The sequence below is a fragment of the Electrona antarctica genome (genome assembly GCF_951216825.1).
Source record: "Electrona antarctica genome assembly, chromosome: 2".
In the NCBI taxonomy this organism is placed as follows: domain Eukaryota; kingdom Metazoa; phylum Chordata; class Actinopteri; order Myctophiformes; family Myctophidae; genus Electrona; species Electrona antarctica.
Window position 1 is genome coordinate 17,638,290 of NC_136807.1, and position 13,977 is coordinate 17,652,266.

The 13,977-nt window shown below is 40.9% G+C and overlaps 2 protein-coding genes across 3 annotated transcripts in view; both read left to right on the plus strand.

Moving 5' to 3' along the window:
* cables2b (Cdk5 and Abl enzyme substrate 2b) overlaps positions 1 to 13,977 on the plus strand; it is a 350,065-nt gene that overhangs the window by 281,432 nt on the left and 54,656 nt on the right. The gene's annotated exons all lie outside the window — the stretch shown is intronic.
* Positions 4,005 to 10,705, plus strand: LOC306917305 (ER membrane protein complex subunit 3). 2 transcript variants are annotated; one of them, XM_079495454.1, is made up of 9 exons: positions 4,005 to 4,113; positions 5,789 to 6,016; positions 7,171 to 7,228; positions 7,393 to 7,486; positions 7,785 to 7,889; positions 8,285 to 8,366; positions 8,982 to 9,061; positions 9,786 to 9,868; positions 10,062 to 10,705. In XM_079495454.1, the coding sequence occupies exons 2-9, from the start codon at positions 5,862 to 5,864 to the stop codon at positions 10,188 to 10,190; spliced, it is 786 nt and encodes a 261-aa protein (XP_079351580.1). In that variant the 5' UTR covers positions 4,005 to 4,113; positions 5,789 to 5,861; the 3' UTR covers positions 10,191 to 10,705. The 2 variants fall into 2 exon arrangements, with proteins under 2 accessions (XP_079351580.1, XP_079351581.1); XM_079495455.1 differs by lacking the exon at positions 4,005 to 4,113 and adding an exon at positions 4,118 to 4,210.

Below are 13,977 nucleotides of genomic sequence, written 5' to 3' on the forward strand. Positions count from 1 at the left end.
ATCAAGTTGTGACTACTGTGAATGAATAACAGAATAAAGCATTTTCTTTTCTCTTTATACTGACATCAAAGCCACACACACCCTGGGTCATAAGAAATGTTCACTTTCACTTACTTAATTTATAGAGGGTGAAATTAAAAGCCACACTGTATCACATAAAATATCATAAACAATACAGAGCCACTTCCCTGACAGAATGCCCAGACTCTTTTTAACTTATATTTTTGGAACACTGATTTTATACCAGAAATGTGCAATTTTGCAATTGTGCATGTGATGACAACGTTTCCTACTGTATATGCATGAATTGTGTTGAAAATACACGGGACAATAGGGAGAAGGAATATTATAAAGCAAAGTCAATACAATATTTCTGTCAATGCAGACAGAGTGATGCTGAATGGAGAAACATCTTTGAAAGGAACACATTGAATATTATTGTGTTAGGTTGTCACAAAAAATGACATTACATTGAAGGCCATTTCATAGGACAGACATAGCATACACTGACTGGTCACGCTAAGCCATGCCAGTACATGCCCAACATGTACTGGCATTGCTCGCATGAAACTCTACATGCGATAAGGTCAGTGAAAAATGGTGTCAGCATTCTGTCTTGGAAAATTAGTAAATATAAAGAGCTCTGTGTGCTTTTAACTTTAAAGAGATTTGTGCTACACTGAGGACACTTACTGTTTGTACTGCTGATTCTAACGGTTTTCTTTTGGTATTTTTTGGTATTTTTGAGGGGCGCTAGCCCCTCCTATATTCAGCTATTAGTGTAGATTTCCGTCTTACACAAACACTAGAACTAAAAAAACATGCAACTGGGACGTATCCTCAGTGATGTATCCAAGGTCATCAGGGTTTCGGGTCTTCCAACATCATACCCCTCACTCGGATGACCCAGCCGGGGTGATCAAGTCCCGACTTACGTCCCAGTAGCTACCCTCGATCAGTCCCATTAGGGAAAAACCAGGGACACACAATCCGCTGCTCCAGACTACTCTGCCAGTACTGGCAGTGGGCAGGCCATCCGGCGGGTACCGGGCAAGCCATCCGGCGCGTGGAGGGACTAGGCACTGTGGGTTGACTCCTGGCCGGGCACCTCCTAGAACGCCTCACCAGGTCCTCTCCTGCTCTCACCAGGTGTGTCCAGGACCTGTGCGTTGCACCAGATTCCCAGCACCAGACACTTCATTCGAGAGTGGTGGATTTCGCAGGCTCCACCGGCAAGCTCCTCCACTTGTGGCTTGAATGTCCTACACAAACATTACATTCACATTGACAGTGTGAATGGACAATTTTATGTCATAGTATCTGAGCAAATAGGCATAGTGTCAATTTTACGTGATGATGATGTATGATGATAAGAGCGACCCTCACTTCACACAGGTGTGATCTTCTTGTTTCTAAAAGTAGAAATCCCAAGAATGTTACTTGTGGGATGTATTAACAATAAATAATCTTGAATCTTGACAGATTATGAATAAAAATCATCTTGTGATGGAGAATTTTGCTGAGTCAAGGTGATTGCTGCAGGCAGACCTGTCGTAGATGTGTGGTGTTCCACCCCAGAGAAGGTATGTTTGGGTTTCACCACCAAGTGTCACTTCACTGTTGCGCAGCCTAACACACACACACACACACACACACACACACACACACACACACACACACACAAAGGCCCTCATTTATCAATTGAGTGTAAATTCTGCCCCAAATTCGAGTGTAGGATTCGTAGTACACCCACGTCGGGTCGGCATTTACAAAGTGATCGCAGACAGCTGTTTCTTCCTTAATTTCGTTCGGACGTTTATAAATGTGACGGCTGAAATCTATCTGGCACGCCCTATGAAATCAAGCCTCGCCCTCGTTTTTGCGACATGAACAACTGCAGTACGACCTTGGAAACCATAGTTACATGACGAAAAAAGTCAATAAAAAAGTCACCCCCCTCTCATACACACACAGACGCACGCACGCACACGCAACTTGCAAGTCCAACTGGTTTGTTGTAGCCTATCTTAAATAAATTGTGCATGCAACTTTCTGGTTAGTAAACCACAGCATGCAAGCCGCCTTTGTTTTAAAATGGTTCCCCAAACCGTTCACACTTCACACTTCACTATCGGCCGGGGCTACCCCCCCCCCATGCTAATTTGCCCAGTCAATCATTTGATCCGCGCTACGCGCCTGCCGTGTGTTGTTAGTTGTAGCCTATATTAAATTATTAAAGTATTTATTCATTTAATATAGCCTTCAACAATATATTAGTGAACGAAAATCTGAACCTGCATGTGAACAATGAATTAAATAACAAATAGGCGCACACACACGCTGCTGTTTTCCTCCTCTCCTGTCCTGTCTGTCTCTATCACTGTTCATGACACCGCGACCATGCACGTTTATGACAATCTATTTAGATTAGCCTACCTCGCTAGTCGCAGTAGTAGTCGGTGCAGTGGCTGGGCTATCAATTGACAATTATATAAATGTGCAGCCTAAACCAGCCTCATGTGGCACACTGGCACTGGTGGGCTGGCAGCCTGGCTGGGTGGTTTAGCCTATACCTAACTCCGATGCGGTCAGCGGTCCCCAATTTTGCGCTGGCACGCCGGCATGGCACATTTGGCATTCGAGCGACGCGTCGGGTTTATTAAACGAGGAGGAGATTGCACATAGGCTACTGTAACTCCAGAAAGACATCGGCCTGCTGTAGATTAGGCTACAGTAGGCTACCCAAGTTGGGACTCTCCGCAGCTGCAGCGCTGCACTCTCCAACGTCCCGTCATGGAAATATTTCAGCACAGACAGCCCAAATCCTCGCATGTATGCGCTCATCATGCAAAACACTGTTTAAATGGCTTACGCATCTAACTTGCAACATTGTTTTTAAATGCGCGATTTTAATTGCTTTCTTGTAAAGTTGGAAAGCTCCTACTAATTTCATATGACACAAATACACATCGTTGATGTATTCCTTAACTTTTTTTTACTTTTTTACATTTAGCCCATATACATACCTATACAGTTTTATATAAACATTTTAGGAGTGAATAGATGCCTGTGACAGCCTCTCAGCTGGTCAAACAATGCTGCTCCGCTGTTCTACGACAGAAAAACAGGTGAGGACAAAGCGTACGACAGCTCCCGACCAGACGTGGTTATTGTCTTGGCTCAAGTTCAAAATCAAACGTTGGCGCAAATGGTAAATGCCGAAAATTGCGGTAATTTCGGCGTACACCCATATTTTGGCGTACGCACGGTTGATAAATGAGGGCCAAAGACTGGAGACATCTTTATTTGCAAAATTGGCCTATAGTAGGCCTATAGCAAACAGGGAACGACTTTAATTTAGCTTAGAAAGGTGATCTATTAAGTTTAACTTCGTGTCTGTAATGTCCAGAAATTCATCCATGAGACCATGACCATGGTGATGGTGTGGTCATGCAAGCTTTCCTCATTAGCATAATCGGGACATTGCTGCATTTATGACATTTCTTTCGTTGTCCAGAAATTATTGCAACCTTTTTCCATTGGCATGATTTGCATCATTAGTGGCAGCGGTGGCCGAACGGATAGCGGCGCGGTCTAGATACCGGAAGGTTCCCAGTTCGAATCAGCCGTCCGACACGTTCAAATTACCACCGCTGAAATGCCCTTGAACAAGGCATCAACCACTACGATGAAATGTGTTCTATGAGCAGGGCCTGGCTGGAAACAAGTTCTTGAGCTTAGCCCAGATACCCTGGGTAAATATAGATTTCATTTCATTTCATTTCATCATCATGGCTGAAGAAACCAATAAAATATAATATAAATAGGCTAAGTATATATATATATATATATATATATATATATTTTTGCAATTGAGAAAGTTGTTCTGACAGTGGTCTGTTTCTTTGGATGAGCATGAATTAATATCTTCTTACCGGTAATCTATTCTAGTATTCATTTTCCTTTGCCTTATTTAGCATCATTTGCATACTACGTTACGCAGGCTCTGCATGGTCACGTGTTATTCCAGAAGCCGGAAGTTATTATTCGATGGAACTTTCAGCTGAACGTGTCTTCCGTTATTAAAGCCCAACTTCATAAATGTGGTAGCCGGTAAGTGATTTTACTTTTACCGTCTGTTCCCAGAAAACGATCTAATAGATAGAATATTACGTTTTGCCAGTAATTGAACTGCAGCAGGACATCACTGGTATGGCATCATATGATCAGATGCCAATAAGGTGCTTTCAAAATGTAGAGAAGTTAGGCTAGCAGGTGTTAAACTGATATGTGTTACCCATTAGATCCTGTGACTCTAGAGTCGCTGCTGTCTCATTATAGACTTTATTTTCTGGACTTGTGCATGTTGACTCGCCTGGTCACTTGGTCAAGTATTTGGTTGATGTGGTTTTTGTGGTTATTATGCTATCATATTCATATAATATCCTTAGAGTTGTCCCCGGCAGCAAACTTTACGAAATCGTAAAAACGGTGACCTCTGGAGTCACATAATTCAACAGGGTCACCGATACTGGTGATTCAACCGGCTAGTGTATTTAGCCAAGTTGTCTTAACTTGTCCTCGAGTCAACGTGTATATGTTGTGTTAAAACTATAGAAGGTCGTTACATTATTGTGACATTTGGGTCGATTCTTAGTCATTTTAATCAAAAGCTTTCGAGTTTCGTCTGTGGTTAAGTTGGTGGGTCTTAGCACACTGTGGTTGAGTCATATTTAGTTCAAGTAAATTTAGTTTACTGAGAAGAGTGGACCAACACTTGAGAATGAGATCTCAGAGGCTGCTATATAGTGGCAGGTGTATTTCGCCTGTTATGTAGGCCTACGTTTTTCATTCCTGTGTCTTAGATTCTTTGTGAGAATATCAAAGTGGTTGTGGAAGTATTGACTGATACATTTATTAACATATTGGAGAATTACAGTACATTTCAAGCACAAAACTGTTAACTGTGGACGACACCATAAAGTATTACACTTGTTTAATACTGTTCAATTCATCATAACAATTAGAGACGTACAAATAAACAAGTAGACACTGATACAGTATGTCAGATATGTTGTTGTGCTTGATTTTGATATTGTGTCAGTGTCAGATCATCACTGTCGGCTATGTTTGCATTTTTACATGTAGGCTATTATGTACGGTCAAAGAATGTGAACCTATGTAAGTTATCTGTATAATACTTTTTCACTGTTGTAAAAGTGTATTTCTGGTCCAGGCATTAGAGCTATGGTCCAGACCTAATTTTTGGTGAATGTTCCTTGTTCCCCCCCAGAATATGGATGCTAGGGTTAAAAAAAAAAAGTTCCTATCACACGCAGATTTGGCAGCCACCTTTAAATAATTGTGAGCATCCCCTGTTGAAGACCCATGCACTAGTCTAGACATCCCCTGTTGAAGACCCCCCATGCACTACTAGACATCCCCTGTTGAAGACCCATGCACTAGTCTAGAGTCTAGACATCCCCTGTTGAAGACCCATGCACTAGTCTAGAGTCTAGACATCCCCTGTTGAAGACCCATGCACTAGTCTAGAGTCTAGACCAGGGGTATTCAACTAGATTAGGCCGGGGGCCACAACTGTAGAATGATTGTGTGTGGGGAGCCGCACAGTGTGCGCGCAAAGTGTGAAAATGTGTGGGTTCTCAAAATGCATTTTTGTAAATGCATGTATGCACAGTATGAGACCTATAGAAATAAAGGTCAAAGTTATTGTTAATCTCTCATCTCTCCTTCTCCTCCTTGTCTCTCCTCTCTCCCCCCATCATAGAAAGCCAGGGTGTGTGTGTGTTGTTTGTGTGTGTGTATATGTGTGTGTGTACTGTATTTAAACTAGTGAAACCATGCCGGGTCCAGAACTGCTGTTGGACTCCAGTATTCGTATCTGGGTGGTGCTCCCCATTGTCTTCATCACCTTCTTAGTTGGTGTCCTCCGTCACTATGTCACCCAACTGCTCCACAGCGACAAGAAGGTAGAAATGGAGCAAGTGTCCGACAGGTGAGAGAGACCTTTCAAGTTCACTTCGACCTTTTGACATTGTATTTATTTTAGCCCTCTGTGCTTGCCACATACTGTAGACGGCTAACCTAAAAAAGATTTAGTGTGAACATATGAGGATTGAGTTTTTTTGCAGATGGGTTCCGGGTTAGGGTTAAGGTTACTGGTATAGTTTTTGTGAAGTTAAATGTTTAGACATAATTTCTGTTAGGGTTAGGCATAGTGTTTGTGAGGTTAGGTTTAGGCTTAGTTTTTGTGAAATTACAGGGGTTACAGGGACACTCGGGTCTTAGAGGCACTTGCCCATCGGGAAAGTACAGATCATGTTCTACTTGCCCAAAGGTCATGCCCACTTGCCTAAAAAGTAAATCGATCATCATTAATCATAGGTCAAATTTGAATTACCCTTCAATTTAACCCCTTTTTACTTTATGGGGCTGTGCGATGAAATAAAATTTATACTGTACCTCCATTTTGTTCTATGTCAAATACATACATATATGAATATCGACTATGGGTTCACATCACACTTGTTATTTTATATTTGTAAGTGTAACAGAAACAGTGAAAACAGCACATTCTAAGTAAACAGTGCCCTTATTTTAAGACTGGGCTCGCTGGCCATGTTCAGGTGTTTAGAAGGATATCTCGTGTTGTGTTTATGTTCAGGTGTTTAGAAGGATATCTCGTGTTGTGTTTATGTTCAGGTGTTTAGAAGGATATCTCGTGTTGTGTTTATGTTCAGGTGTTTAGAAGGATATCTCGTGTTGTGTTTATGTTCAGGTGTTTAGAAGGATATCTCGTGTTGTGTTTATAGATGGTTGTGTCCTCTCTCAAACAGGCACTTGCCTGGTGTTCTGGCAACCTGAAAGCAAACTCCACCTGCCCGGAAGTTTTATTTACCTGCCAGGTGCACGTGGGCAACCGTTAGTGTCAACACCTGATTTAAATGTTAGGGTTTAGGTGCAACCACCTGGGTGACACACCAATGAAAGAGGGAGTCCCTTCAAGTGAACTCGGTCCCTTTATTGTTTGTCTACTTCTTGGACACCACGTGACCAGGGCTCTGTTCAGTTTGTTTAAAAAGGACTATATTTAAAGACCCTTTGTATTAATTTACTGAGATGGTGCTGTTTTCTTATCCTTCCTTTTAGCCAGGTTCTCCTGCGCAGCAGAATCCTCAGAGAGAATGGGAAATACATCCCCAAACAGGTAAACTGATGGAAGAACTCATATTATGTTAATGTTAGTTTCAGGCAGAAGAACCTGAAGAAGAACCTGGTAATATTATATTAGTATATTATCAGTGTTTTCGCTGATAGTCAATGGACATTCTTAGTGATATTAACATGAAACACTGTGTTGGTCTGTTTCAGTCGTTTGCCATGAGGAAATATTACTTCAATGACACTGAGACAGGATTCTTTAAGACAGTCAAGAGGAAGGTGATACCCAAGAATCCCATGACAGGTAACGTGTGTGTTTGTGTGTTGGTTTACCTATGATCCTAGATTACTATTTCTATGCATTTGGTGTATTACCATGTGTTTTCCTTCCTTACTTTAAATCACTCTGGATTAAGGGTTAAATACCTGCACAACACAAATCTTAAAATGTATAAAGAATTGAAAAATGTAGCATGGAGTTAGATAGATATGGGATAGTTTGTTAAATATTTCAAAGTTTACTAATGTATTCTGCTTTCAGAACACTGAACTAAAAGACAGTATTTTATTCAACATAAAGTGATGAAATGTGTGTCTTGCAGACACCAGCATGCTGACAGACATGATGAAAGGGAACTTAACCAATGTTCTTCCCATGATTGTGATTGGTGGATGGATCAACTGGGCCTTCTCAGGATTTGTTATCAGTAAGTACCCCCTGCTGTCAATCAGAGCTGTAGCCAATTGTCATTGTGACATGGTGAGCGGGACATACCAAAGCCTACACGGGTTGTGCAGTCGACGCGCTGTGATTGGCCAGTCGCTGTGATTGACAGCCTAAACCTAACTCTAACCTCAGTAAAACTATACCTAACCCTAACCTCAGTAAAACTATACCTAAACCTAACCTTAACCTCAGTAAACTTAACTTGCCCGGGGGCGTGGTTTTAAGCACAACCCGTGTAGGAATTAGTATGTAGCTGCTAAGTGAGGTCAGTCAGTCACTCAACACATCTTCGATAGCAATTCTGCCCCCCCCAATTGGTTAGTGACTGTTGTTGTGTATTGCTGTGAATAATTATTGTTATTCTTCCTCTTACAGCCAAGGTGCCCTTTCCTTTGACCCTGAGGTTCAAACCCATGTTACAACGAGGGATAGAGCTGTACTCATTGGACGCCTCCTGGTATTTGCATTCAGTGAATTAGTAAATATTAAACAACATGAAATGTAATGAGTTCCTAATGTAGTTCTGAAAGTTGGCAGATGGCTCAAGGCTCCACAAATTTTACGACTGTCCAAGAATGCAAAAATCTCCAAGCACATTGCACATTGCAGGCTTGTCCAAAAATAGGCATATCAAAATAAGACAAACACAGTTATAGCACCTTCGGGAATTCCAGGACTACAGTCATGCATAAAGCCCAATAAAGTATTAAACGGATAACTATTTCAAAAAGTATAATTCTTATGTGATAAATATTCAGGGATTGACTTTATTGGCCTACTGGGAGCATGCACAAGACATTTGGCACAAATTGGCCCAGTGTGTTGCGAGATTAGTCCCAGACACACTCGCATGCTCTTCTAGAGGGATCACCCCATATTATCCATGCTGTAAAGAAAAACAAGTTTGGAAAATGCAACAATATTATTGACAAATTTATTCAGCCTGAGAACACCTTTCTGAGCGGCATGATGTTTAATTGTCTCACTGTAAAGACCAGAAGACTGAAGTAGCTGAATCTTAAAAATTAGGCAGCCAATCATGGGAATGAATATGTTTGTGGATGTTTCTCAGGGTGAGTTCAGCCTCCTGGTACTTCCTCAACGTCTTTGGGCTGAGGAGCATGTACAGCCTCATACTGGGACAGGATAACGGTATGGTTACATCATGTAAAGAATGAATGGATTTAGAGTAAGAAATGTTTAGTTTGACACTGGGGTTCTGAGACAGGGCAGTTTTGCGTTTAAGTGATTTTCTGATTTATTTATTTCAGTGATTATTGAAAATGACCCTTCATGCCTTCTATCATTGATGGACTCAAATGGAATTCTTGTCAGGACTTTTGGCTAAATTTTACGAATTAAATTATTTTGTCCCACCCTTCCTTGCTGTGACTAAAATCGAACCCACACAAGGTGCTCTGCTGAGACTAACTAGGTAGCTGTAAGATGCTAATTCAATGCAGGCAAGTGTAGACTTGTATCAACTGTTGGTCTGTACATAATGTACAGATTCAGCAATGGGACCTCAACCTGTTAATTAAATTGTGGTTGCCAAAGTAAATGACACACCCTTTATCAACACAAGGAGTGTACCTGATAAAACTAAACAAATGGGATTTTGAAAATATGAAGCTAACAATTATTGTTTTCAAAATATTTACTGCTCTTATACGGTGATATGCCAACAATGGCAACTGGATTTTATGCCAGTGCAATGGGTCTGTAACCCATTAAAACCGGGAATGCATCTGTGTGATTTGTATATACATGGTTGTATGTCTATTTATTTTTTTACCATTTAACTATCTTGAAAGTGTGAGAACTACTGATTTAGAAGGCATTTGTAGAAGGTCTTAATGGGTTAATTATGTTCTAGCTGCCGACCAGTCACGACTCATGCAGGACCAGATGACCGGTGCTGCCATGGCCATGCCCCCTGACCCCAACAAGGCTTTCAAGGTCAGAGCTCACACCTCACATGCAGAAAGGTTTTACACAAATTAGTCTTAAATGAGGTAACTTGTGTTCAGCAAGGCAGTAGAATACTGTTATTACATATATTTTACTTGGGTGTCAGAAATCAAATTTCAGATATTAATGACCTGTAAAGGAGTTACATTTGTTGAAGTAGAACTTGTGCTGTGTGTTTCAGAGTGAGTGGGAGGCGTTGGAGATCGTGGAACACAAATGGGCTCTGGAGAATGTGGAAGAAGAACTCATGTCCGGAGACCTCAACTTTGGAAGCTTCTTCAGTCACGAAGTGAAGTCCAATATGTTCTAGAACACACAGAAAGACGGAATCTTGAATGGTGGGTTTCTGAGTTGGGGTTTTCTTTTTTCAGTCCTGAAATGTATTCCAGAATGCTGGTTTTGTGTTTTTTTGTTTTGTTTTTAAGCCACTTCTAGAATGTGAAAACAGCTGGTTCCAGAGTAGTTACAAATATTCTAGAATGCGGTTTTGATTTTCTCAAGTCTACCAGATTCTAAAAACCTGTTCAAGAACCTCCCTCTTTTGGGTGACAGGTCACAGGGACCTACTGTAGCGTTCAAGACGGTTGTCAAACATGGCATTTCCCCCCATAGGGGAAAAGCAAAGTGTTCCAAAGCCTGGCTCCATTTGAAGCACACAATTTCAACATTATTTTTCATGGTTCTACCGAACAACTCTTCTGCCTCCTCCTTAATTTATTCTTCTAACCTCCAGTTCATCATGCCTTTCAAGGCAATAAATGACTGAATGTCAAACACACTCACCAGAATCTGTCTGTTAAATACAATCGTATTGAGCCAATGAGACTACTGCCTATCTATTTGTGTTTTTGGAGAGTATGAGAGTTTATATATATATATATTGTGAGAATATTGTTTGCCTTTATTTGTCCATTTTCATAATTCTATTGTTTTCAGGCCTTAATCTTCATTATTCTACAAATAACTCATGATGCAGTCACTATAGGAGGCCTTTGTAACAACAAAATGTTGATTTGAATTAAGTGTTCATAAGTGGGGTACAAAGAGAGAGACAGATCTTTGTCTCTTGGGTGCCCCTATATGGGCCAATGTGTTTTACTGAGGCTGGTTCCACGGACATCACACCACTGTCAGGAAACATAATATATATATATATATAGAGCTATTTAACTTGTTTTAACCAAATAAATTATAATCACCTGTGCTACGTAACTGATCTGATCAGCCAAGGTCCCAGACGCAGTGAAACTAATGCCATTTGTTATTTAATTCTAATCTGAAGATGCCACCCAACCCTTAATTTAAATAGTTTATTAATTATTATGTTCACTGTTAAATCTGTTCATCAGTTGCAGTGTACAGTATATACTGTCTGCCTTATACTCTTTGGTCATTAGTGTGTTATTTCAAGTGTGAGTAAGATTTAAAAAGGAACCTAATCTGAGATACAAGGGACAGTCCTGAGAAAGGGGTTAGCTGCATAAGATACAAGGGACAGTCCTGAGAAAGGGGTTAGCTGCATAAGATACAAGGGACAGTCCTGAGAAAGGGGTTAGCTGCATAAGATACAAGGGACTGTCATGAGAAAGGGGTTAGCTGCATAAGATACAAGGGACAGTCCTGAGAAAGGGGTTAGCTGCATAAGATACAAGGGACAGTCCTGAGAAAGGGGTTAGCTGCATAAAATACAAGGGACAGTCCTGAGAAAGGGGTTAGCTGCATAAAATACAAGGGACAGTCCTGAGAAAGGGGTTAGCTGCATAAGATACAAGGGACGGTCATGAGAAAGGGGTTAGCTGCATAAGATACAAGGGACAGTCCTGAGAAAGGGGTTAGCTGCATAAGATACAAGGGACAGTCCTGAGAAAGGGGTTAGCTGCATAAGATACAAGGGACAGTCCTGAGAAAGGGGTTAGCTGCATAAGATACAAGGGACAGTCCTGAGAAAGGGGTTAGCTGCATAAGATACAAGGGACAGTCATGAGAAAGGGGTTAGCTGCATAAGATACAAGGGACAGTCATGAGAAAGGGGTTAGCTGCATAAGATACAAGGGACAGTCCTGAGAAAGGGGTTAGCTGCATAAGATACAAGGGACAGTCCTGAGAAAGGGGTTAGCTGCATAAGATACAAGGGACAGTCCTGAGAAAGGGGTTAGCTGCATACGTGCACAATTGCAATTTCCCTGGTTTGCTTCTAACCAGAGACCTGTATTACATGTCGTTACTTCTCTCTAGCCTCACCTCCATTTTCTGCACTCTTAAGCAACGACTGCTTAACTCAATAGAAAGGGATATTCAACTCCAGTTGGTTTAAATGTTTTCCTTTTTTGAGCACAGATGTGTTTTAATTAAAGATTAATGATACAAAGTTATTGATTCCCAATTTATTTGTCTGTTCTATGTGAGAGTCAGTTATTCACCCATGGATGGTGGTAGCTTGTCCAAAAATCCATAGACCGTATTACACAGATTCCGCATTGGCAACTCACACACAGGCTGTACATCAGCACCATTTTAGCTGGGTCATCTTGCCATAATACCACTGCAAATAATCTGAGTTTCATATACGTGTAAGTACCTGAAACTAAAACTTTGTTCTGTTTTATAACTATTACTGTTACTGTCTACATAAGAGAAGGAGTCGGGCATCGGTGTGAATGGGAAGATTTTCAAGATGTATCACAATATTTCATATTTCATATTTACATCAAATTATATTATTTAAAACGAATTAATTCTAAAACCAATTACTGTAAATCTTTCTGCTGTTTTATGATCTATGTGAGATTATGTACAGAAACAACGTGGGTTTTATCGGTTTACTATGTTTATGTTGCATCTTCCTGTCTCTTACTCTACTTGGATTCCTCACCCCAAAGTTTTTAAATAAATACATTTCTATGACAACAGCTCTCCCCTCTATTTTCTTTTTTATTTAAGTTTTTTTTTTAGTTTTTGTTGTGTTGCTGAGAGATATGGTCTCCGTGCGATACTGTGACACCTTGAGGAAGTTTCTGTGTCGGTCTTAAAAAGATTTTTTATTTTTTTACTTTAATTGCTGTCTTTGGTCTGCTGGCATTTTACATTTTACTGCTTGTAGTTGGTGTCCCTTTGGAAGATTATTTTGTTGTACAGCTACATCAACGTGCCTGCCCTCCTACCCAGGCTCTGAGGATACATTCACGATGAGACTGCTCTCTTTGCAGGTGAGTGGGAATTCTTGATTTTTATCTCCAAATAGTCGCTGAGATCAGGGATGGCACAATATTCAACAAATTATGCATCCCGATTCCTATACGCACATGTCAGGTATGCCTGGGGCAGCATTGGCCTAAAAGTTAGGATCCCCCTGGACCGGCAGAAAATCTGGGTGAGGAAGTGAATGGTCATCACTCCCCCAACACCTTAAGCAAGGTACTGAACCCCAAATTGCTCCAGTGGAGCTGCTTAGTGGTCAACAGTATAAGACTGGTTGTCAGCTCCCAGGTTTTAATGTGTACGTATGTCTGTTTCTATGTGCAGGGGGTTGCTGAAAATGAGTACTTGCCCAGCTACTACCCTGGGTAAAACAGGTAAGTCCCACATGTACACGTACAGTAGGCCTACTACTACATATCTGAATCTCTTCTCCTCTCCCACTGAAGTCCTATTATCGTACAGATTCTATGATCATGTTGAAAAGTAGCAGTCCAAGGTTTGGTTGTCGGTGGACTTTGTTCTTAGAAAATAAAACTCCGCCTCACAGCTAGAAGGTCCTGGGTTTGATTCCCGCTGTGGGTGCTGGCGGTGGTCCAATAGAGGTGGGTTACTACTACCCACCTCTATTGGACTGATCTGGGGACCGTAGTTCACATTGGATACTTTATTCTTTCTTTTTTCATTTCTTTTTTATTCAGGAAGATCACTGATTACAGTAAACATACAGTAGCATAAAAGTAAAACAAAGTAGGCCTACAAAATAACAGGCATTTCAGAAATTCAAAGTGCTTTATTTAAAGCAAGTGGAATTAAGTTAATCCAATGTTCTACCTCCTCCTCCAGTAGTAGAGCCAACTCTAAAGGTCCTAAACACTGTCCATCTAGAGCAATATATCTAT